This window comes from Aphelocoma coerulescens, chromosome 2 (assembly GCF_041296385.1).
Source record: "Aphelocoma coerulescens isolate FSJ_1873_10779 chromosome 2, UR_Acoe_1.0, whole genome shotgun sequence".
Lineage (NCBI taxonomy): Eukaryota > Metazoa > Chordata > Aves > Passeriformes > Corvidae > Aphelocoma > Aphelocoma coerulescens.
The window spans coordinates 151,937,925-151,960,378 of record NC_091015.1 but is presented as its reverse complement, the minus strand read 5'-3'; the positions used below and the strand labels follow the sequence as shown (position 1 = coordinate 151,960,378).

The window sequence follows — 22,454 nt, the reverse complement described above, 5'->3', positions numbered from 1 at the left end:
TACTCTTCTTGTACATCTAATAACTAAATTTCAAATGCACACAAGTGATGGAATATTTCTTTCTTCTTTATACCCTGAATGTAGAAAATTACTTACTCTTGAAAAGTAGATGTCTGTTTTATCATTTTAGATATTAGTTTGCATTATCTAAGCTCTCTTCTTCCATATCTTGAATGTGAAAGTCACAGGGTACAAACCTTTCCCTGGTGTCCAGAGCAATGTTCTGTATAGCCCATTATCTGACCTGTATAGACACAAATTCTTTCTATCCTGAGTACCATGTACTTCCATCCTGACAGTGCTGTGCCTGACCAATAACATGATTGTGTAGTTTCTAGCTTAGCACTGATTTGTATCCCATCACTTGGTCAGGCATCGTGTTAGAACCCTACTAATCGATAAAGAAAAAGCCCCACAGAGGGCATGTCAATGAACGTTATGTTGAATATAAAAGTTTTCCTGATAATTTTGAAATCTTTTATTAATATTTTTTTTATTTATTTGTTTTAATTCAGGCTCTCTGGAATGAATATACCTCCTCCAGTTATAAGCAACAAAAACTGGCTCAGACTACATTTTGTAACAGACAGCAATCACCGATACCGTGGATTTAGTGCTCACTACCAAGGTACATTTAAAGAAATACATTATTAGTTGTGGCTGTATTTGCTAGGAAAAATAGTGCCTGAAGTTGTAGGAAAAGGGAAAGGCCACTTAAAAATAGCCCTTATAAGTATAGCCTGTTTTTCAACTTGCTATATCAAATTACAGTACATTAGATTATGGGCAGTGTATTATCTAGTGTACCTAAATTCAGTTACCAAAAAAAATTGCAGGAGATATCTGCTTTACTTGAACCTGTGCAAGTACTTAGCATAGGTCCTAATATTCTGAAAGATACTGTTTAACAGTAACAGAAATAACGTCTTTATCATTAAATTATGGAATTGAATCTATAGTTGTATTAGTCATGTTTGTAAAGCAGTGAGTAAGTTTCTGTTTACTAAAGTAGCATTTAATCTCTTTTACTTTTTACTATGTTTTGGAAGGCTTTGCGTTATTAAGGGTTTAATTAACCAGAAAGATTCTTACACACTGTTTTTATGAGCAAGCATTTATTTTGAGTAAGAGTAAAAGCATCTGAAGCATAATTTTGGGAATGTCACTCTTTGGAACAAGGTCCTTCTGATGATGAAGTGCTAATGAAAACTGAATGTCATTAGTGTATGGTAATACTATAAATAATATTTTTCAATATCCACAGTGTATCAATGGATCTTCAGGGAACAGTAACCCCTTTTTGTGTTTTTGTGCTTTTTCCATTTATCTGATGAAAAAACTAATCATGGCATTTCTATCAAGATTTAGTTCAGGAATTTTTTTTGCAGTTTCTTTTAGAAAATTTAGCATAGGAAGCGATTACTTACATAAAATTTTGCAGAATCTGATAAAATTAGTCAAGTAATGTAAAAATTGCAATTAAGAAAAGCCTATGACTAATGTTTTTAAGTTGATCTTTGATAACAGCGAATTTTACAACTCTGTGTGATTGCCTCAGATAGCATATTCTATACAAGAACAGAAAAAATTGATTACTATTTTCAGCAAGTAATGTATATCTTGATTTGGACTTCCTGAGTTTATAGATGTTCTCGAACGTGTATTCTGAGTGAATTTACATGAAAGAAAATTTCTTACTGTAGCTTCAGGGCTGCTATAATGATTTATAAAAAGCACTGACTTATTTTTTGCATGATATTTTTCATACCACATATGATAAACCACACTCTTTAATAGGAAGCTGCTAGCTTATGGAACTGTCAAAAAGATAGAAAATAGGAATTCTCTCTATTGAATCTACCCCACAATTGAGAAATCATGTGATAACTATTTTGGTGGTTTAAATGAAGTAATTTGGAGTATTGAGCTGTTTCTTTTGAACTAGTTAGAAAAGAAGAACAAACCATGTCTCATGGTACATATACAGGCATTCCTGCCAAAAACGTGAGGTAATAGCTAATGAAAGGGAACAGGCTTATGTTTACTTTCAAAAATATGTTTTATGCAGGACACATAAAATGTGTGAGTTGGTAGGTGTAGGAGATTTGAATATGCTGTGTGTCTTCTAGTTTTCTTTACTGCCTAATAATGTAGTGACTAAGTAATGGGGTTTTTACTATCTTTGTTTGTTCATTTAATTTTTAATGGTATATTGCTGAAGGTATGTTAAAGTGTACTCAACACTAAGTTGTCAAATGCTGCAGTAGCCCACCATACTTAAAATGAAGAAAATGTCTTCTGCAACTCTAAAATAAATGTAGGGAGTAAAAAAAAATTCAGCATGTAAAGGAATTAAATGTGCATACTCAAGCCTATATGATCAATAAAAAATAACCTTGATAGTAGAAAAATAGTAAAAATACAGGTCAGATAATAGGGGATGAGTAGTTTCTGGTAGGTTAATGGTAGACTAAAGGAGAGAGCATGGAGAAGTTAAATAAATACTATAGAATTGTAGAATGGTTTAGGTTGGAAGGGACCTTAAAGATCATTTAGTTCCACCCCCTGTGCCACAAGCAGGGAACCTTCCACTAGACCAGGTTGCTCAAACCCTGCCATGAACACTTCTAGAGATGGGATATATTAAAAACCTTTCATACATTTAGAAAATAAACAAAAATGTATAACACAACACTTTTCAGTTTTTTGAGAACTGTAACTGTCGCTGTTATCCCCAGAAAATGGCAAAATCACGACATGAATCCAGGTCAGATGATATGGGCCGATGCGACCTCGTTTAATCACCCATACCTTTTATAGCATGGTTCGCAAAAGAGAAATTACATGATTGGCCTATTGACCCACCATCTCTCAGGGTGATAGATTGAGCAGTAAGACACCCATTTCCAAATATTATTCTTAGAGAAGGAAAATAATTTTCACAGTTCTCAAAACAACTTGCAGGTGTAGAAATGGTTTACATTCTCTCAAACTGTTGTCCATCCAGTTCGCATGAGAACGAAAGCTTTCACAGAGAAGCTGTGAGAAGCTGGATTTCTCTAACTGCTCTCTCATGAGAAAGAAAAGTTTCACAGGAAAATTCCTCTGCTCCTGCCTTTTAGCATCCACATGTAACCTTATTCTTTTTCAGTTAGAGATAACGTTAAGCCTTTTTGTAATGACAATTTTCAAACTTTAATTTCACTGATGTTCTGACATGAGTTTTCTGAAAACCAGATAACTGAATAAAAATTTTAAGTGTTGCAGAAAGCCATGTAGTACAAGTGCTTGTTTTTCTTTTCAAGAGTTTATTTCTGCATTACTTTTGAGAGGGCATCTGTTAATTCTTTCAATAGCTTGTATTATCAGAGTGCTACATAGTAATAACTGTGTTAAAATCTTGCTCCTTCCCCTGCTTAATTAATGTAAATTGTCTGTAGCTTCTTTCTGAGTTTCCTCTTTGAAACATAATATTTGCTACATAGTACCACTACAACCAGAATTACTAATTTCTTAGTACTTCCTCTAGTTTTATTTTCTTTAGCCCATTTTTACATATTTTGAAGGACCTGGACTCCAAATTCTGAACTTCAGAATACTGCATAATTTTAGTCTGTCATTGTGTGGCACTTCAGTAACCTTTTCAGCTAATCACTCCCTTGGCTTACTGATTTTGTTTGCACAAATGCGCATTTTGTGCTAGTGTATTTGGGTGATGGTTTAACCCTGAGTAGAAATGAAGCCCTCTCACCACCACTCATTCACTCCATCCTCACAGTACAACAGGGCAGAAGATAGGAAGAACAGAGTGAAAAGTTTCATGGTTGAAATGAAGATGTGGCAAATCACTCATCAACTATTCTCCTGGACAAAATGTCCTTATTTACTCTCCTCTTTGGACAGCTTATCTTCATTCCAAATACTTCCTCTTCCTCTATTCCACTACAGATTACCCTTTGTCTCTTTGGTGAGACAGCCAGTGCAGGAGGTTCAGGTCAGAGTTAATTTCTGCTACTCCTCATTTCTCACTCTTTTCCTCTGCCATTTCTTCCCTCTTACTCATTTCTTCTGCCTTGATGTACATTGACCATGGGCCATAGCCTCTTAGTGGAAGAACCTGCTCCAGTGTGGGTTACCCATGGACTCTAATCCCTTTGAGGGTATTACTAGCTCTGGAATGGAGCACTCATTCTCTGACCTTGTTCCTTTCCCTCAGTGTTTATTGCCTTATCTTATATACATCTTCATAGAGTTGTCACAAATCCTACTGATGGACTCTGTTTTGTCCTGTGGTGGGTCCATTTTGGAGCCAGATGTGGCCAGTTGTGACTAGCATGGGACAGCTCAGTGCCTCCTGAAGGCAGAGGTCACATGTTCAGCCCTACACCCCTCTGCTACCAAATCCCTGGCCTTTATACTAATTACAGTCTTATTCCCTTCTGTTCTCTTGATTTTATGAAAACTGGGTTTTAAGATTCTTTTTCATAAGGCAGCCTCGCATGGCCGAGCTTCAGTGTAATACCTAAAGCTACTTTGGCCTAGACATTTGAAAAGAATAAAAGTGATGCCCTGGAAAATCAAAATACAGTTGCATATGGAAAAAAAAAAACCCACAGCAACAAAAAAATAGAAAACATAGGGTATTACGTAATTTTTTGTAAACAGACTTTTAATGTAATTAAACATATTTTCCTAATTTTCTGTTTAAGACCTTGCAAACAGGCAAGGGACTTTAAAAGCATTTAAAAATTTTTTTAATTGACTTATACAGAAAAAATAAAATCTGCTGAGGTACATGAAACTGTGGAAAGATCTCAGTTTCTCTCAGTACATAGTCATGTGAGTTATGTGTATTACTTTCTTTAATAGGCAATTTTATTAATGAAAGGTATTAATTTATACAATATTTAAAAGACATTGGTAAACAATAACCAATATGATTAGAAGAGAAATTTCAATAAGAAATTTCAATTAGAGGAGAATCAAAATGTTTCCCTACCTAGGTTGTGGTGTCATAACCCACTTACTCTTGCTTGCCTGGTCATCTGTGTTTCAGCACTTCTTTCTATTCACTGAGGGTTCCTTGTCTTGATGTTTTCTCTTCTTGTTGCTTTGTTGAAACTCCCTTTGAATCAGAAACTGTTGGCTGAAGTAGAACAAAAGCTTCTTTGGATCTTTATGAAGCAGCTCCTTCCTTGGCACCAGTAATCCTCTTTTCCTGTTTCTAAAATTGGTTGTGCTTTTATACTCCTTCCATTTGCAGTTCCTTTTGGTTGCTGCTTTCTGTTGGTTACTTTTTGTACTCTATCTTTTATGTATGAATCTATAATATTATCTAAGTGGACAGAGGGGTTAAGTTAGCTTCCCAGCATCTGGTGTTACTGAATGGCATACACAAACTTCAATCTTCTTTATATCAAGCAAACCCAGATTCAGAAAAGGATTTCAGAAAAAGAAAAAAATCTTCATTTTCTGATAGACATTACTTTAAGCATCTATAACTTTTCTTTTTAGATTCAGCATCCTTTTCCTCTCATTCTCTACCTTTGTCCTCCCTTAAAGCTCTGGAAGGTTTCAACAGTAGCCCTACAATTTCTGTTCATTTCACTTGCGAAATCCATTTCTTAACTGATTTTTTTCCTTCCCCTGTTTGTTTACCTCTGTTTAAGACATGTGAAAACTCATGTTTAGACTTTGAGCAAAATAGTATCAAATATGTAAATTGAGTGCACAAACCCATTTGCATCCATTAACAATCTTTGCTTATACGAAAATACAGATGAAGCTATGAAATATATCCATGAACTTTTCAGGATAGAATAAAATTTAGTTGTCCCTCATATTTAAAAGCATGCAAGTGGTTAGTCTCCTTCATACTTGACAGCCAACTATGTGGAGCTGAGGTTGGATAAATGTGAGCACCCTGAATGTGGGATGAAATATGAAGAAAAAGATATTGAAAATTTCTTCTTGCTCTGCTTGATTTTCTATTGTTACTTTGTTTTTCCTTCTGTCAATTTTTTTATGAATAGAAATGTATCTTCATTCATAAATTATTTATCGAGTTATCTTTTCTTAAATTTTTTAGTTTGTTTTGCTTTCAGACAGAATGTAAAGCAATTGCCAATCAGGTAAAGAACGATAGTACTAAGCTGCCTTACAACATCATGGCTAGACTTGCCAGAAGGGGAAAGCTGTCTATCACTTTTTCACAACATTCGAAAATTAAATCTGATTTTGTCATTCATTTCTTATCTCAAAAGCTATTGCAACAAACAGTACACTGTACTAGTGCTGAAAGACTAGCAGTTTTAACAGAGACATACGTAAGATTCTTGTTTAGACATCTATAGGTGTCTATATACAGATTAAAGCTGGAGAGCTGTGAAGCACTGTACCTGTATATCTGTGCACTGATGGATCAGTGAAATCACCCAGGGTACCCAAGATATTTCTGTGGCAGTGGCAGAAGTGCAGAAGCTCTTTGGCAGACAAACCAAGGTGTCACCAAGACATATGTTATGACGTTACAAAATTTCTGCAACTCAAATTATGTATGGGTAACTGAGCCTTCCCCATACCTTGCTAATCCTGCCAGTGTGGGTTGCAGAGTGATTCAGCTGACCACATGGTCGGTGTTGGGTAGAGGTGCTCTAGAGTAGAAGAGACATCTACATGGTGTTGGCAAGTTAGAACTTACAGATCACGTGGTGTGTTTAGCATGTCAGACACCTAAACACTATGCAGATATTTGCTCCCAGTGAGACAGTAGAGAGAATCAGAAAAAAGGTAAAACTCATGGATTGGGATAAAGTCAATTTAACAGGACAGAAGAGGATGGGAAAGTAGTAATAATGACTAAAGAATATGCAAAACTAGTGATGCAGAAAGCAACTCACCACCTGCCAGCCAATTTCCTTCCAGTCCCTGAGCAGCAGTTGCCACCTCCCAGACAAGTTCCCTCATCCCCTGTTTAGCATGATGCCATATGGTATGGAATAGTCCTTTGGCCAGTTGGGGTCAGCTTTCCCAGGTGTGTTCGTTTTCAGCTTCTTGTACACCCTCAGCCTCATTGCTGTCAGAGCAGCATGAGAAGCTGAAAAGTCCTTGACTCATGGTGAGCCCTGCTCAGCAAGAACTAAAACATCAGTGTGTTATTCTCATCCTAAATCCAAAACATGGCACTATAACAGCAACTAGGAAGAAAAATCACTCTATCCTAGCAAAAACCAGGACACCATGTGATTCTGGCATAGAAACTGAAAGACAGGAAGGAAGAAACAGCATATAGGCACCTGTTATATCCTGTCTTAGATGTGTGTTTTAAAATTAATTAAAACACTACATTCCACAGACTACAATGACTAGATTTCCATTTACTGTAATAATTTGTACACATAATACAATTACAGACATACTGATGTAGATATTAATCTCAGTTTACATTTACTACTCACTTACTGAAATGGTTTTTTAATACCAGAATATTCAAGGGCTTGAGATTCTGTAGGAGAAAGAAAGGTACTCATCACTTGAGTCACATTTGTAGAGGTCTGCTACTTAGAAAAGGGGTGTATTTTCTGCTTAGGCCAGTGAAAATAAGTTGCTGCTTTCACTGATAATATATTTGACAGATGACAGATTTTTACTTTTTATTTTTTCTTTTTAAGACAGATACTTAGTTATCAGAGTTGTGATGACTTTTAAGACCTTAAACTTATTTTGTCAAAACATCCCAGATGGCTACCTGATTCTGCAGTGGAGAGAGGAGAGAGGAATCCTCTCTTCATAGACTGAAATTACCAGAGTTTCTCAGAAGTTTGGTTTTTTTTCACCTCCAGGCATAACAAGAGCTTAAATTGCATACATTGTCACATTAGTAAATGTTTTTAGTGGATTCTCATACTCCTGGGTTTGTCAGCTGCACATTATCTCATACTGAGATATATTTTCTAAACAGATTATTTTTCACCTTTTTACCCTTTAGATGCCTTTTATTCACAACTATACACCCACACAATTACAGTGCACAGAATGACATTGATTTTGTTGTAGTCAAGTTGTAGAGGAGAAAAAATGTTGCATTTTGTTGACTATCCCCAAATTTAAACAACTTATTTTTAGAATTCTTCCAATGATAGGTTTTAATAACACAACTGTTGGCAGTTAGTTCTGATACTGTGTATGGATCCAGAGAGACCTAATTTTAAAATTTTAATTCAACATGTTTACTTCAAGTTAGATTATATTTTATTTTAAAAAGTCAGTAGAACTAATGTTAAATATTAAGACATGATAGTCTGTGCTAATGTTTAATTTGATAGATTGTTACTTACTTCTGGAACAAGTGTTAACTGATGCAGTAAAGAGTCCTTTCCTTTTTAATGATTTAATGGATGAGTCTTCTTAATTTCATATTTACCATAAAGATAAACCTCTGATATTTTAGGGGCATTCAAAAATTTTAATATCTTTGTTTCATTTACTACTCTACATACTCCTCTTTATTGTTTACAAAAGAGCAAATGATAATATTTTATGTACTACTGACTGTAAGTAATTCCAACTCCTCTGCAGAAGACAGAAAAAAAGTAGTGAATTGCTCTTTATTTCAATTTAGGCAATGCTTAGAAAGCATTTTCTTTACTTGGGTAACTTTTGTTGAAAGTTCAGGAATTTATAAACTGAAATTAAATAAAAGATTTCAAACAATTAAAAATCTAGGAAAATATTATATTGAAACTATAAAATCCATAGGCAATGTGAAGAGTCCTGGTTTCTGGAAGGGAAAAGAATTATTTAAACCTCAGTGTGGTTTTAGTGATCCTATTTATATATATATACATATATATACATATATATACATATATATACATGTATATACAAATGTATATGTATATATATACCTACTTCAATATATTAATAATTTTTAAAATAAACATATAAAATGTATATAATATTTATATTTAGATTTTTACCTATGCTAATGCATATCTCTCTGTCTATGTATATATATATTTTATACATCTACTGAAAATATTTCGTCTAAGAAAATCCACTAAAATTCAAGGAAAATTAACTAGGAAAATAAATTTTCTATGGCAGTTGAAATCTTCTACTAATAGTACATAAACTCTAGAGTGTATAGGACCTTCAAAATACTTCATTTTGATAAGGTCAAATCATTAATACGTTAACCTACACATCTGTATGCTTCGTAGCTACCAAACAGCTTAATATGTTAATCTGTTCTTAATATGACAATCTGTTCATGTCAGAATGATAAAACAACTGAAAGAAAGACCTGGAATAAAACACTTGTTTACATTCAGAATATTTAGTGGTATTAAGATTAAATGTTGGAACATTTTGTTTCCTCTCGGAAAATTGTTGACATGGAAATGTTCTCATAATATACTTGGGCTTTTTTATTAAATTATTAATATTTTACTGCTGTGAAAATCATTTCACAATAATTGAATGCAATTAGCCATTCAAGTTAGATTATTAATAGTTTTGACCATTATAAAGTTTACTGTACATTAAAGGAAACAAACCTGATGTGGTCAACTTTAGAAAGTAGATTTTAAATGTTAAAATTAATAGTGTCACTGACATCAGATGCATTGGATTTATTTCTGCTGGAACATTTATTCCCATTTCCTTCTCTCCCTCTTCCCTCACTCAGCATTTTCAACTTTTTTTTTAGTTCTAGGAGGTAATTTTACATTTCAGAGGGGTGATTTTCTACCATTAGAAAACACAAGGAAAGAAATAATTTTGATAAGAAAACAACAGGCAGAGGAAGAGAACTGGATAATGAAGTAACTAAATATGGGGGTTTTTGTCTACTCTCACACTCAAATTTTCCCATGTACTTTCTAATCAATCTGCATAAATTATTATGCAGAAATATATTTTCTTTTTGTCTGTCTTTATTCTCTTTAACCTAAATTGGGAATTGTTCATTATTTAGTTACTGAGAACACTTGCATTTGTGAGAGAAAGCATATCCTCATGGCCTTGAGGTTATAAATGCAGAGTAGTTATTTAATTTTAATTTTAATGTTAATTTTATGAACTGGCTAGATATATGTTCAGGCATAAAATATGTGAAATACAGCTGCTGTGGTCTTTAAATGTTTCTCCCTGGTCTATTATTTGTAAAAACTAATCACACCATATGCATGAAGACTGAATAACATGCTGGATAACCTCCTGCCTAAAGATAGGAAAGGTATTATTTTTACAATAGAAAAAATAAATCCAAAATTCTGCTTTGGAATATCAATATGCAAGTGACCCATGCAAGATGTTGCGTCAGAAGTTATTTCTTAATGTTAAATGAGATGATACCGTTTTTTACTCATTCCCAGTATAGATAAGGTTCAGGATGTTTGACATTACTCTTTAAAATTAAGTCTAAGATTATCTAATTTGAGAAATAAAAATACCTTTTGCAAAGTATCCCCCAGTAAATAAGGAGTCAAGTCTATTTAATGAAAAGTTAATCTTCTAATGATTACTACTTCAAGCAAGAAATTAAATTTTCTGAACTACCTTTTTAATTCCCAGTTACACTTTCTCCACTTTAGTTCCGTGAATGGATCTCTTTATACTTTAAAACATTGGCTGCTTTATTTGTGTACTGTATCAGTAGCAGTATGAGAAAGCTGAAAGAATTATTGGTTTTCCCCATTCACAAGCACCAGAAAATGATTAAACATATATCTCTGTTCAACAAAAGGTTTTCACTTAAATGCAGCTGAGGCAATACACCTTTCATACTAGTGAATGTTATTCTGTGGAATTTGTTAATGTGCAAAATCACTAACTAGTACCAAAGAGATTCTCAGTTGTGTAATTTCTTTAGATCTTTATTATGGGAAATTTCAGTACCATTCATATTTAAAAGAAAACTTTATAAAAGTGCCCTGAGAACCATGGTGTTCAAACCTTCAAAGTCTGTCTGAAAATTGTCAGAACAAATGCAGAATAGCAGTGTGAATACTCAAGTGTTTCTAGCATTGATATATGTTGTATTGTGTGTTTCTTTCTAATGTACTTACTTGCTTTGTTTTATAGATGTTGTGAGGAATGAGACAACTCTTAGTAGAAATTAAAACAATTTATTAAAACAGAAAAATTGAAAAATTGCAAAAATTAGCAAAATATAAAAATTTGGGATCCTAATGGCTCAGGAGGTATGCCCCAGGAGCACAGGGATTCGAGATCTTCAGGCTTAGACAGCACTGGACCTCAGGTAGAGAAAAAAAGGGCTTGCAGTGCTAGGCTGGTCAAAAAGAAATACATATTTCTAAGGGCCCCTGAAAAGGAGTAGGTTTCTCCAGCACTGAACCTAGCAAGCTGGAGGGGAAGAGGAAATGAGGAGGGGTGTAGCTTTCTCTTGCACCTTTATAGCTTTTGCTCCGCCCACAGCCTGCCCCTTTGGTTTAAGGTGATTGGTGTTTTCCCTTTGACAGATTATCTCTGTCCACCAATGGCTCACCCTTGTCAGAGGGGTGGTATTAGTTGAGATAAGGGTCATTAAAATTCAGGTTGCTATGGAGCTTACAGGGTAATGGCTGTGGGGGCTGTGCTGTTTGTTGGAACTGGGGTTTTGAAATCTTCTTTGGAACTAAAGTACAAGTAAAAACATAAAAAAATACATCCAACACATCTTAAAACACTTGTGAAAGTATACAGTAAACATAGGAAAGATAACTCTTATGGTGTACAAGTGATTAATGTTTGAAAAGGGATTTTAACTGGGGAACTTTTAACTGGGGATTTTTTACTGGGAAGGGCACAAATGAACAGCTTGGAACGAGTGAAAACCAAAATGATAAAACTTGATTTGTGTACCTGGGCTGATGGGTTAATTTTAACATTCAATTTAAAAATATTTAACTCAAAATTAATTAAAGCACTTAATATGCAAAGACCAAGCACTAATAGGGATTTTATGTATGACAGATGTCAAAATGCATTTTTTTTTGTCTGGATCCAGTCAGTATGAACATTGAATGAAATTTTCTGAATATGTAGAAGAAACCCAGAGAGGCAAGTAAAGTGGTTAGAGTGGAGAGCGAGGGATTGTGAGAGAAGGATTTAGCTGACAAAATGGGCAGTAATAAGGAGATTGAACCTGGAGGGATTCTGTTGAATAATTGTGACTTCTTGTATGATACATACCCTGGTTGGAATCTAGTCTGTGCTAGTTGGATTGAACAGTCAGCCAGGACAAATTTCTTTCCCAGGCTGAACAGTCTGAATTCTTTCAGCTTTCCTGCATAGGAGAGGTGCTCCATCCATCTATTAATCTTCACGGCCCTGCTCTGGACCTTCTGTAACAGGTCTATGTTCATCGTGTGTTGAGGCCTCCAGATCTGGACTCAGCACTCCAGATGGGATCTCTCAAGGGCAGAGAAGAGGAGCAAAATTGCCTCCTTTGCCCTGCTGCCCACACTGTTTTTGATGCAGCCCTGGATACAACTGGCTGCAAAAGCACATTGTTGGGTCATGTCCAGTCGCTCATGCATCAGCACCGCCAGGTCTTTGGCAGGGCTGCTCTCAATCCATTCGTCTTCCAGGCTGTATTGATGCCAGGGGTTGCCCTGAGCCAGGTACAGCACCTTGCACTTGGCCTTGTTCAATTTAACGACCTTCTCATAGGCCATTCCTCAGTCTTGTCCAGGTCTCTATGAATGGTATCCTATCCCTCTGATGTGTCAGGCACAGCACTTTGCTTCTTGCAGTCTTCAAATTGGCTGAGGGTGCATTCAATGCCTCAGTTTATATCACTGATGAAGACACTAAATAATACTGATCCCAGTATGGACCCCCGAGGGAAACCACCTTTCCACAATGTCTGTCAGAGCACTAAACTGTTGACCATTACCCTCTGGACACAACCGTCCAAGCAATTTGTCATCCATTGAACAGTTCACCCATAGAATCCACCTCTCTTCACTTAAGACAGAGGGGTGTTGTGAAGGATCCCATCCAAGGCTTTGCATAAGTCCAAATAGATGACATATGTGGCCCTTTGTTGATCGATGCACTTGGTCCATGGACCAACTGCATCACCACTAAGTTGATTAGAGAGCACTTGCCCTTGGTGAAGCTGCGCTATTGTTCCAAATCACCACCCTGTCATCCATGTGGCTTAGCACAGCTTCTAGGAGGATTCTGTTCCATGGTTTTCCCAGGCACAGAGGTGATGCTGACAAGTTCGTAGTTCCCAGAATCCTCCTTTCTACCCTTTCTAATGATAGGTAAAATGTTTCCCCTTTTCCAGTCACCTGGGACTTTGCCTGACTGCCATGACTTTTCAAGTATCATGGACAGTAGCTTGGCAATTACATCAGCAAGTTCCCTCAGGACTCTGGGACGCAGCTCATCAGGTCCCATAGACTCATGTATGTTTCGGAGGTCATGAACCTGAACTTCTCTGACAGTGTAAAGGACTTTGGTCTTCCAGTCCCTGTCTTGAAGTCCATCCATTTGAGGGGTGTGTGCTAGCAAAGACTGAGGCAAAAAAGTTTGGAAATAAAATTATGAGATCTGTTGTTCATTTCTATTGTCAGTAATATCAGCGAGCTCTTATGCTCTAATTTAGTCAGTATACTAAGAGCACTCCACAGTCCTCAGGTCCATACTTAGAATGGTTAAAAAGCACACCTTAGTGCTTTTCAACCTAAATATTAGGGAAAGAATAGAGGACAGCACACAAAACATGCTGCTGTATAAATCAACCTTCACCTTGACTCCAGCTGTTGCTCTGGCCTCTCAGCATTTCCGAAGAATATAGCAAAGTTGAAGAAATTTCAGAGAAAGCAAAGGTAGCAAACACATATCCATATGTTTCTGATTGAAAGTGATTGATCTGTGTAGTAACCTGCAGTTCAAAAAATGAATATATCTGTGGGAGGAGGCGAGATACACAGACGGTAAAGTAAGAATCACCATTGGAAATATTTATTAGATCTCTTTTGGATGTCAGAGTTGAGGCACATACTTTATAGTGATTTACCCAAAGTTACCAGAATGTTACCAGTGGAATAGGGCACCAGGTCTTTTGAGCCTTAATCCAGGGCAGTTGGAAGCTAGGTAACACTAACCCTTCGACTTCTCACAAAGCTGGCTGAATTGCTTAGATAATGCTGGTTTAGTTTATAGTACTGCCTTGGTACACTATGATATATGAAAATATTTGTGAAGAGAATCTTTGACTTGAAGGACATATATTCAAATTAAATCAGGCTGACTCAAATTCAAAAGGGAAGAGGGATATTGACTTTGTGAAAGTAAAACAAACTGCTGCTTTTTGTATTTTTCTTCACCTGTGACTCCTTTTCCTTCTCAGTTAATAGTAAACTTGGGATTAAAAGCCATACCTTTTAATTCCTAATGTATATGTCTAGTGTATATGTGTAACAGGCAGATAACGAACACAGATTTGTAATTGAAGATAAAAGAAGAAATGATTCTTCATTTGTATACAGCATCATGGTGGGTAGTTTGGCTTTTCATGAAAGACGTATAAGGCTTACATGTTTAAATAAAATTTTTCCCTAGAAAGTTCTCAAACCTATATAATTTAAACAAATTAATGATAAAAACATGACAGTTTTGAAAGAAATTTCAATTATAATAAATTGACCATCTGTTTGTTGAAGCCATTGGAGCACACTCTTTTGATACTTAGAGCAAACCAGTCAGTAGTACTTAAGCCAAGAATCATTCAAGTTCCCAGTGACTGTAGTGGGAAATTATGAATATTAACCAACCTGAAATAAATTGACAGAATCACAGAATGTGTATCATAGAATCATGGAGTCATAGAATGGTTCGGGTTTGAAGGGACCTTAAAGCTCATCTTGTTTCAAACCCCTGTCATGGGCAGAGACACCTTTCATTAGACCAGGTTGCTCAGAGCCCCATCCAGCTCGGCCTTAGGAATGTTGGAAGCGACTACAGTGGAGTCGTCTGGCCCAACTCCCTGCACAAGCAAGATCATCCTAGAGCACATTGCAGAGGATTGTATCCAGATGGTTCTTGAATATCATATATTCATCCTTATACCATTTGTGGAGGCTATCACAGTCATTTTTGAGTGCATAATTAATATTTAAATATCCCATGGTCTTTGTACAGAGGCACAATGTCTCTTTTTTTACTCTGTACTCACTTTTCCTAGAATTAATGTGATGTGGGGTTTTATTTGTTTATTTGTTTGGTTTTGAGGGGGTTTTATTTATTATTTCCTCAGGGAACAAATTTACTGCTGAAAACTCTCATTCACTGCTATCCAGCAACTTTTTCTTACATGTGAAAGAAGTTACTTTGGAACTCTGTAGAATCTCTAAGACACTCTCACCTCTGTAGAGATACGTACCATTTAATTTAGGTAAAGTAAATATCAAGCATAAAACCGCTGACAGTTCTGAAAGTGGCTAAATTCTAAGATGTCTTTCAACCTCAACCATCCTGATGAAGTCTGAAATGTTCAGATATGGTGAGAAACCAGCTGTCTCAAAATTTGACATTTTTTAGTTCTATCATCCAAGAAGTGTAAGAAGTATCCAAAACCTGCTGCTGTTTCTGAAAAAATCACAGAATCACACAATTGTAAGGGTTGGAAGGGACCTCTGGAGATCATCCTGTCCAAGGCAGGGTCACTTAGAGCAGGTTACACAGGTGAACGTCCAGGTGGGTTTTGTGCGTCTCCAGACAAGGAGACTCCACGACGTCCCTGGGCAGCGTTCCAGTGCTCTTGCACCCTCAATGTAAAAAAGTTCTTCCTCCTGTTGAGGTGAAACTTCTTGTGTTTAAGTTTATGGCCATTGGTCCTTTCACTGGGTACCACTGAAAAGAGTCTGGCACCAACTTCTTGACATCTGCCTTTGAGATGTTTATATGTATTGATGAGATGCCCTCTCAGTCTTCTCTAAACTAAACAGTTACAGCTCCTGCAGTTGCTCCTAATAAGAGAAATGCTCCAGACCCCTCATCATCTTTTCTGCCATCCACTGCGCCCTCTTCAGTAGCTCCTTGTCTTTCCTGTACTGAAGAGCCCAGAACTGCGCACAGCACTCCAGATATAGCTGCACTAGGGCCGAGTAGAAGGGGAGGATCACCTCCCTCGATCTGCTAATCACACTCTTCCTGGTGAATGGCAGCACAGCCTTCAGGTGCATCAGTCACTCCCCCCAGTTTCATAACATCAGCAAACTTGCTGAGGGTGAATTCAATCCCTTCATCCAGGTCATTGATAAACAAGTTGCATAAGATTGGACCCAGTATTGATCCCTGGGGATCATCAATGAGTACAGGCCTCCAACTGGATTCTACTCTTCTGATCTCGACCCTCTGAGCTCTGCCATCCAGCCTATTCTTGATCCACCTCACTGCCCATTATCTAACACACATTTCCTGAGTTACATAAGACAGTGTCAAATTACCCTGGTTTTAGATGTGCCAGTGTATCATTTTCCTGTGGAAGTTGTCTTTGTGAGCATTTCTCTGGGCAACATAAAGGTGAGGAAAGATGCAGTAACTGAGCTATTTTGGATATTAGGAACCATTTTGGCTATTGAACAAGAACACTATCATTGTTATCATTGTATCGCAGTGCAAAATTGCCTGAAATGCTCACTAAGGCAATGCATATGTAATTCTTACAATGATTTTGAGATTTTAGTGTGTAAGCATTTACCTTAGGACATCTTGAAATTGTTGGCTAATGGATCACTGGGGTCATCTCACAGGGAAGATTTTCCTCAGGCAAAGCTCTTGTTTTGCACTGGATGCCAATTCATAGCTTAAAAGTTCACTAACTGCCCACTTGATGCTGACAGCACACAGTGTTTAGCGGGAAATAGCTTTATCTCTGTAAACTCTAGGTGGATTTTGAATCGGTTTTTATACTGAAGAAACATTTTCCTTGCCAGAGAATTGTTTTCATCCCACTTAGGACCTGACCTTTCTTTAAAAGTATTATTTTTCAGTCTGTCCTGACCTTTTAGATAAAACCAAAAAATAAAAGACAGTACAGTTTCATTTATAAATCATTCAACTTTGCTTTATAATTAACATTTATTCTGCTTAGAGATTAACTTTATTTATTCTGAGTGAGAAATAAGGGAAAAATAACACTTCTTGTTAAATGTAATGATATGCTTTGTTCATAGGCATTGTATTTTTCACAGTGAATATGAGACAAGCACAGGCCAACAGCTTCCTGAAGGCTTGAGAGCTCGGGGATCAGGGTTGAGACTTGCAGTGCAGGACTTTTCAGCCAGTGTTGGTCCCCCTGCTGCAGGGAGCAGAGGAGGCTGCATCTGGAGGCAGACCAAACCTTGGGCTTTGGGCATCTCCATGGAAAACAGGACCGGCCAAGGCCAGGCAGGGACGTTACCCCCATGGCTAGGTTGAACAGGAATGTGGGAAGAGGGGGACAAACACTGCTGTGGCATCACTGGGACAGGGAGTCACGTCTTCAGCCTTGAGGCCATGGACCCATAGGCATGAGTGGCCCCAGGAAGGCTGGGCAGTCCTGTTTAGGCCCATTGGAGCCCTCAGAGTCCTGACAGTCACTGGAGAGCACTTCAGTGGTGTAAGATACATAGACAAAATAGTGTATGTTTGGGATACAAAACTTACAGACCAAAAGTTAGTTGGGTTGTAATGGACTTACATAATATAATGTTTGCCACAGGAATTTTGTTATCACCAAAGGGAACACAATTTATTGTTATTCTAATTAATGTTTTGATGGTCATATAGTCTAAATTATCTATATAGAAAAGCATCAATAATAATAATCACTTATAAAAGTTAAGAATTGCCTTTCTACTCTCTTCTGTATTTCTTCTGTCTTATTTTCACCCTTTTCTTTGTGTCCCTGGGTGGGGATTACAACGAATTGAAAGCATCCAAGGATCTGTTAGGAGGAGTTTGACATCTTGGACATGAAGAAATGAACTTCCTCTTCATTCTTTGAGTTCAATTATTAATTTTTGGTATATTTTCTTAACATAGTCTGCTTCTTTCTCATTGTTCTTTACAAAAATCTGAAAGTTGCACATTAGTCTCTCTCAAGCTCACTAAGTATGTTGCTTGCTATGCAGGGCTTATGTAGCTTTATCACATCATTATTATATGCAGTATTATCAGAGCACAACATTCCTGAAATGCCATTAGGTCAAGAAATATTCACTTGACACCTATGAATTATCAAAAATAGTGAAAACAACCTCAGGCCAAGGCAAGCCCACATACAGAATTTATGTGTCAATGTAAATTCTGTGGCCTTGTATTACTAATGGCAAAATTGTACTTACTAGTCTGCAGTCTCTGTTAATTTTGTGAGACATAGGTAAGGTAAACAATAAAAATACGTGCTTAAGTATTAAGATTTATATTCGAGATACCTTTTCTGCAACCTTGTCTACCATTTGGCAAGTAAATGAATAAACTTTTTAAGGAGTTTACATTATTTCTAACAAGTACTAATCTGTTTAAAAACATGTAATAATTTTAAAAATACATTAAATATATTCACTATTAAAATAATCTTCCCTGTAGTGAAGATTACTATATTGGATAATTTATTATCTTAAATTAGTTTAGCAATTTTCTGTAATAAGTTTAAGTAAAATAGCTTCTTGATGCCTAATACTGGATTTAGAATCAAAAATTTGGGCATTTAGCCTGCTTAGGGCAAATATTAGTTAGACGCTCAAGAGCAATGGTACAAACATTTTTTGCTGTTAATAATAAGTGAAAGAGATTATTACTGGGTTCAAGATTCATTATTTTCTCATGTATCTGAACTTCATTGAAAATATTAAAAAAAGGAGTGTCAGAGTCATATCAATATATAGTTCAAGGTTTAGCAAGTATTGTTCTGTCTGAAACTGTATATTTGATTTTAAAAAGCCTCTTTGCTTGCTTATAACATTGAACAGATATTGGGCAACTAATACTAATATTCCTCTGGGAGTAAGAGGAAAGTGAGAATTTAATTTTATTGAAAAGAAAATTGAGAGCACTATTGAGAGCACTACAATATGATGGCGTATCCATGGTGATACAAGAAACAATTAGAAGTCAGAACCTTTAAATTTTAAGTGTATCTTTTTGTTAAATGGTTGCTATATAAATTTTAATGTACATAGTCTTTATAGTAATTATTCTTTTGGATTTTCTTATTTGATGTTATCCTATCTGGAAAAAGGGGAAATAACACTCCTGCACTATGATTCACAAAACTTTCAAAATTAGAAAGAAAATAAATATGTAAGACAATATTGGCGAGGCTTTTTACTTGACAAATACAATAAAGGTATTCTTTTTAAGGCCAATAGATGTGAATACTTTCCCTTCCCAGCATTATATCATTCATTTCATTAATTTTTGTAATATTATTGAGAGTCTTGAAGAATTTTTAAGTAGTATTTTTTGGGGGTTTTTGTATGTTTATGTTTGATTACACAGATTTATGTTACATTGACGCATATCTCTTTTGAAAAAAGAGAAAAGTATGACTATATGAAAATAATTATTTTGTATTTCAAATCATTCCTTTCTCATTTACTAACATTCGTGTTAAGTTTTGGTTTTGTTTTTTGTTTTTTTCTTAAAAGTAACAGGCCTTTCAGAAAGTACTTTCTCACTTTAAGTAAACCAACTGAGAGAACATTATCCATATGTGCACATATGTTGGGCATTTTCATATTTGCTTCTACTGAAAAACCATATATTGCTGCAATAAAATCTGTTATTTTGACAGATATATGTAAAAAAAAAAATGGTAGCACTCTGTCTATGTCCTGATTTTAATAGTAAGAAAACAAATCATGTTAGAGCTGTTAGGCAATTTGTCTGAATTTCAGATTTCCAAATGTAATCAGTTTGCTAAAATTAAGATTCATAAATTTACCATACTTTTTGGTATCTACTTAAAAAAGGTGATATTAAGTTCACTGAGAGAGGCATATGGAAGATCACAGAGATATGCATTTGTCTGTACTGAAGTATGACATATCTCCTGCATCACTGAAAATTTCTGGTTGTTGCTTAATTGTCACTTTCAGACTGTTTTGGTATGTCTTACTGCAGCAATTGATTTACGTGTGAAATTTTACACAAAACATAGAGATAAAGAGAAGAAAGAGATAACAATAAAGAGGTTGAAAAAAAGAGAGCAGAAAAAGGCAAGTTTAAAAATTCAAAAGACAATGCAGTAATGCAAAAAGGCAAGTTCTAGTACTGAAAGGAAATAAAACTGAAATTCTGAATCAACTCTCACAATTGTGGACAACATGAAAACAAAAGGAACCAGAAGGACTTTTTTAAAATTCTGGCTAGACTGCTTTTGGAGTCTGCTATTTGTATAAGTTCAGGAATCATTGCCTGTTTGAGCTAAAGTCTAGAAATTTGCTTTGAACTGTATCTTTTTCAGTCCTGCATTTCTTTAAAACTACAGTTTTATTTCTTTTCTGAATAGCTGGAAGTTGAAAATAGATTTTGTCAGAAGAGTATTTTATGGCAGCCATTAATACTGATTTTATGTTCTGAAATATGTGTTTTATGTTATGTTTATGTATCTGTTTCCTTTCTTTTCTATTACAATTTGATCCTAAGAACAGGTAAAGATACTAGAAATGTATGAATAATAAACAAAGTGATTTTTTTAAATAATAAGTCTGGAATGACATATGTTAAAAGAGTCAAATAAGCTGCTATGTCTACACGAACTTGAAAATTCCTTTAACAGATACAGAATATATTCTTCTAATTAGGTTTCTAACTTTATTGGAATTTTTTTGCAAGCATCAGATATTTAACGACAGAGAACATCAAAGAGAACAGTTAATTAAGATAGGAAAAAAAAAAAGCATCTTGTTAATAGAATGCATGGGTCACTCCAAAATTAGTTAAGTATAGGAAGTTTTAAGTAAGGCAGCTAAATAAGCCTTGACTAAAAGTCCTTGAACATTTGAAAGAAGAATGAAGATACAGTTATTATTCTTTTTAAAAATTCTATTTATAATTGTAACTACCTCTTTTTCTCTTTAATGAAGTATGCATTTATTTTTTTGCTTGACTGTCTACACTTCTTTCCCAATTACCCATTGCAAAATGGTAGACTGGCTTCTTGCTAATAAGATACACAGGAAAAGTCCCAGGCTGACCTCATGACAGTCACCTTATTAGCACCTTCCTGTAGTCTGAGTCCCATTTAGGGTCATCTGCATTAATGACCTTTAGCCTTGTTTGGGAAGTCTGTGGCTGGATCATATGTGTCACAAGAACTAATAAAGTCCTGTACCTTTATTCATCCTGAATAAACAAGACAGTGAATATTTCTATTTGCTTTCACATTTTGACTCAACATGGTTCTTAGGAACTAATCAGCAAAACGAACTCTAATGAATTAGAATAGCTGTTGGACAGTAGCCTTAGATCCCATTTGGTCTTATGAACAATTTGCTTGTTTTTATCTGTTCTTCAACCACTGAAATAAAGAAAAAATTAAATTTAGAAAATAGTCATAAATGGGCCAGACTTTCTACCTAGAGTGCAGTAACAAGTGGTATACTACAGATGTCTATTCTGATACAAGTTCTCTTCAATGTGTTTATCAATGAGCTTCAATCAATGACAGAGAGCAGTCTCACTGGATTTGCAGATTACACCAAAATATCAGTCATTATAGTCAAGGACCAACAGTCAATATAGTCGAGGACAGGCTTGCCATAGGGACACAGACAAGGTGGAAGAACGAGCCAACAGAAATCCAGTGAAAATCAGCAAGGGTCAGTGTAAACTCCTGTATTTGGGTAGGAAGGAACCTTGCCAATGGGACTGTCTGATAGCGATGACCTCTGCTGAGTAGAGCCTGTGTGTTGTGGCAGACAGCAGGCTGAGCATGACAGCAGTGTGCCCTGGAAAGAAAGGCGGCCAACAGCATCCTGAGTTATATGAATAAGAATGTCGTCAGTAGATTTAAAGGGAAGGATTTTTGTCCTTGTCTCAACACTTCTGTGACCATAGCTGGAATAGTACATTAAGATTTGGGCTTCATGACAGGGAAGATGAGTTTTTCAGTGAAGCAAGTTCAGTGGAGGGTCACCAAGGTGTTTGGGAGCTGGAGCACTTACCCTGTGAGGGAAGGAAGGCTGAGCAAACTGAGCTTTTTCAACCTGCAGAAGAGGAGACAACTTACAGGAAAGCTTTCCCAAGTCATAGTCCTCTAAAACAAAAAATAAAAGATCATTTTCAACAAGCATTTTACTCTGTTAGATACCGTTTTCTGCCTTATTTTTGTTTCTGGTGAATGCTTCTCAGAGTGGGCAAAGGTATTTATTATCTCCCTAGATTATGCCCTCAGGAATCACTCATAAAAAGTTAGTCCATTAGATTAATTGCTAATTGAACTTCCA

The 22,454-nt window shown here is 35.9% G+C and overlaps 1 protein-coding gene across 3 annotated transcripts in view; it reads left to right on the top strand.

Annotated features, from left to right (window-relative positions):
• Positions 1-22,454, top strand: part of CSMD3 (CUB and Sushi multiple domains 3) — a 613,476-nt gene that overhangs the window by 219,733 nt on the left and 371,289 nt on the right. For all 3 annotated transcript variants that reach the window (XM_069006042.1, XM_069006041.1, XM_069006040.1), the window contains exon 6: positions 516-628. In XM_069006042.1, coding sequence (XP_068862143.1) covers positions 516-628 — 113 coding nt within the window. The remainder of the gene's footprint in view (positions 1-515; positions 629-22,454) is intronic.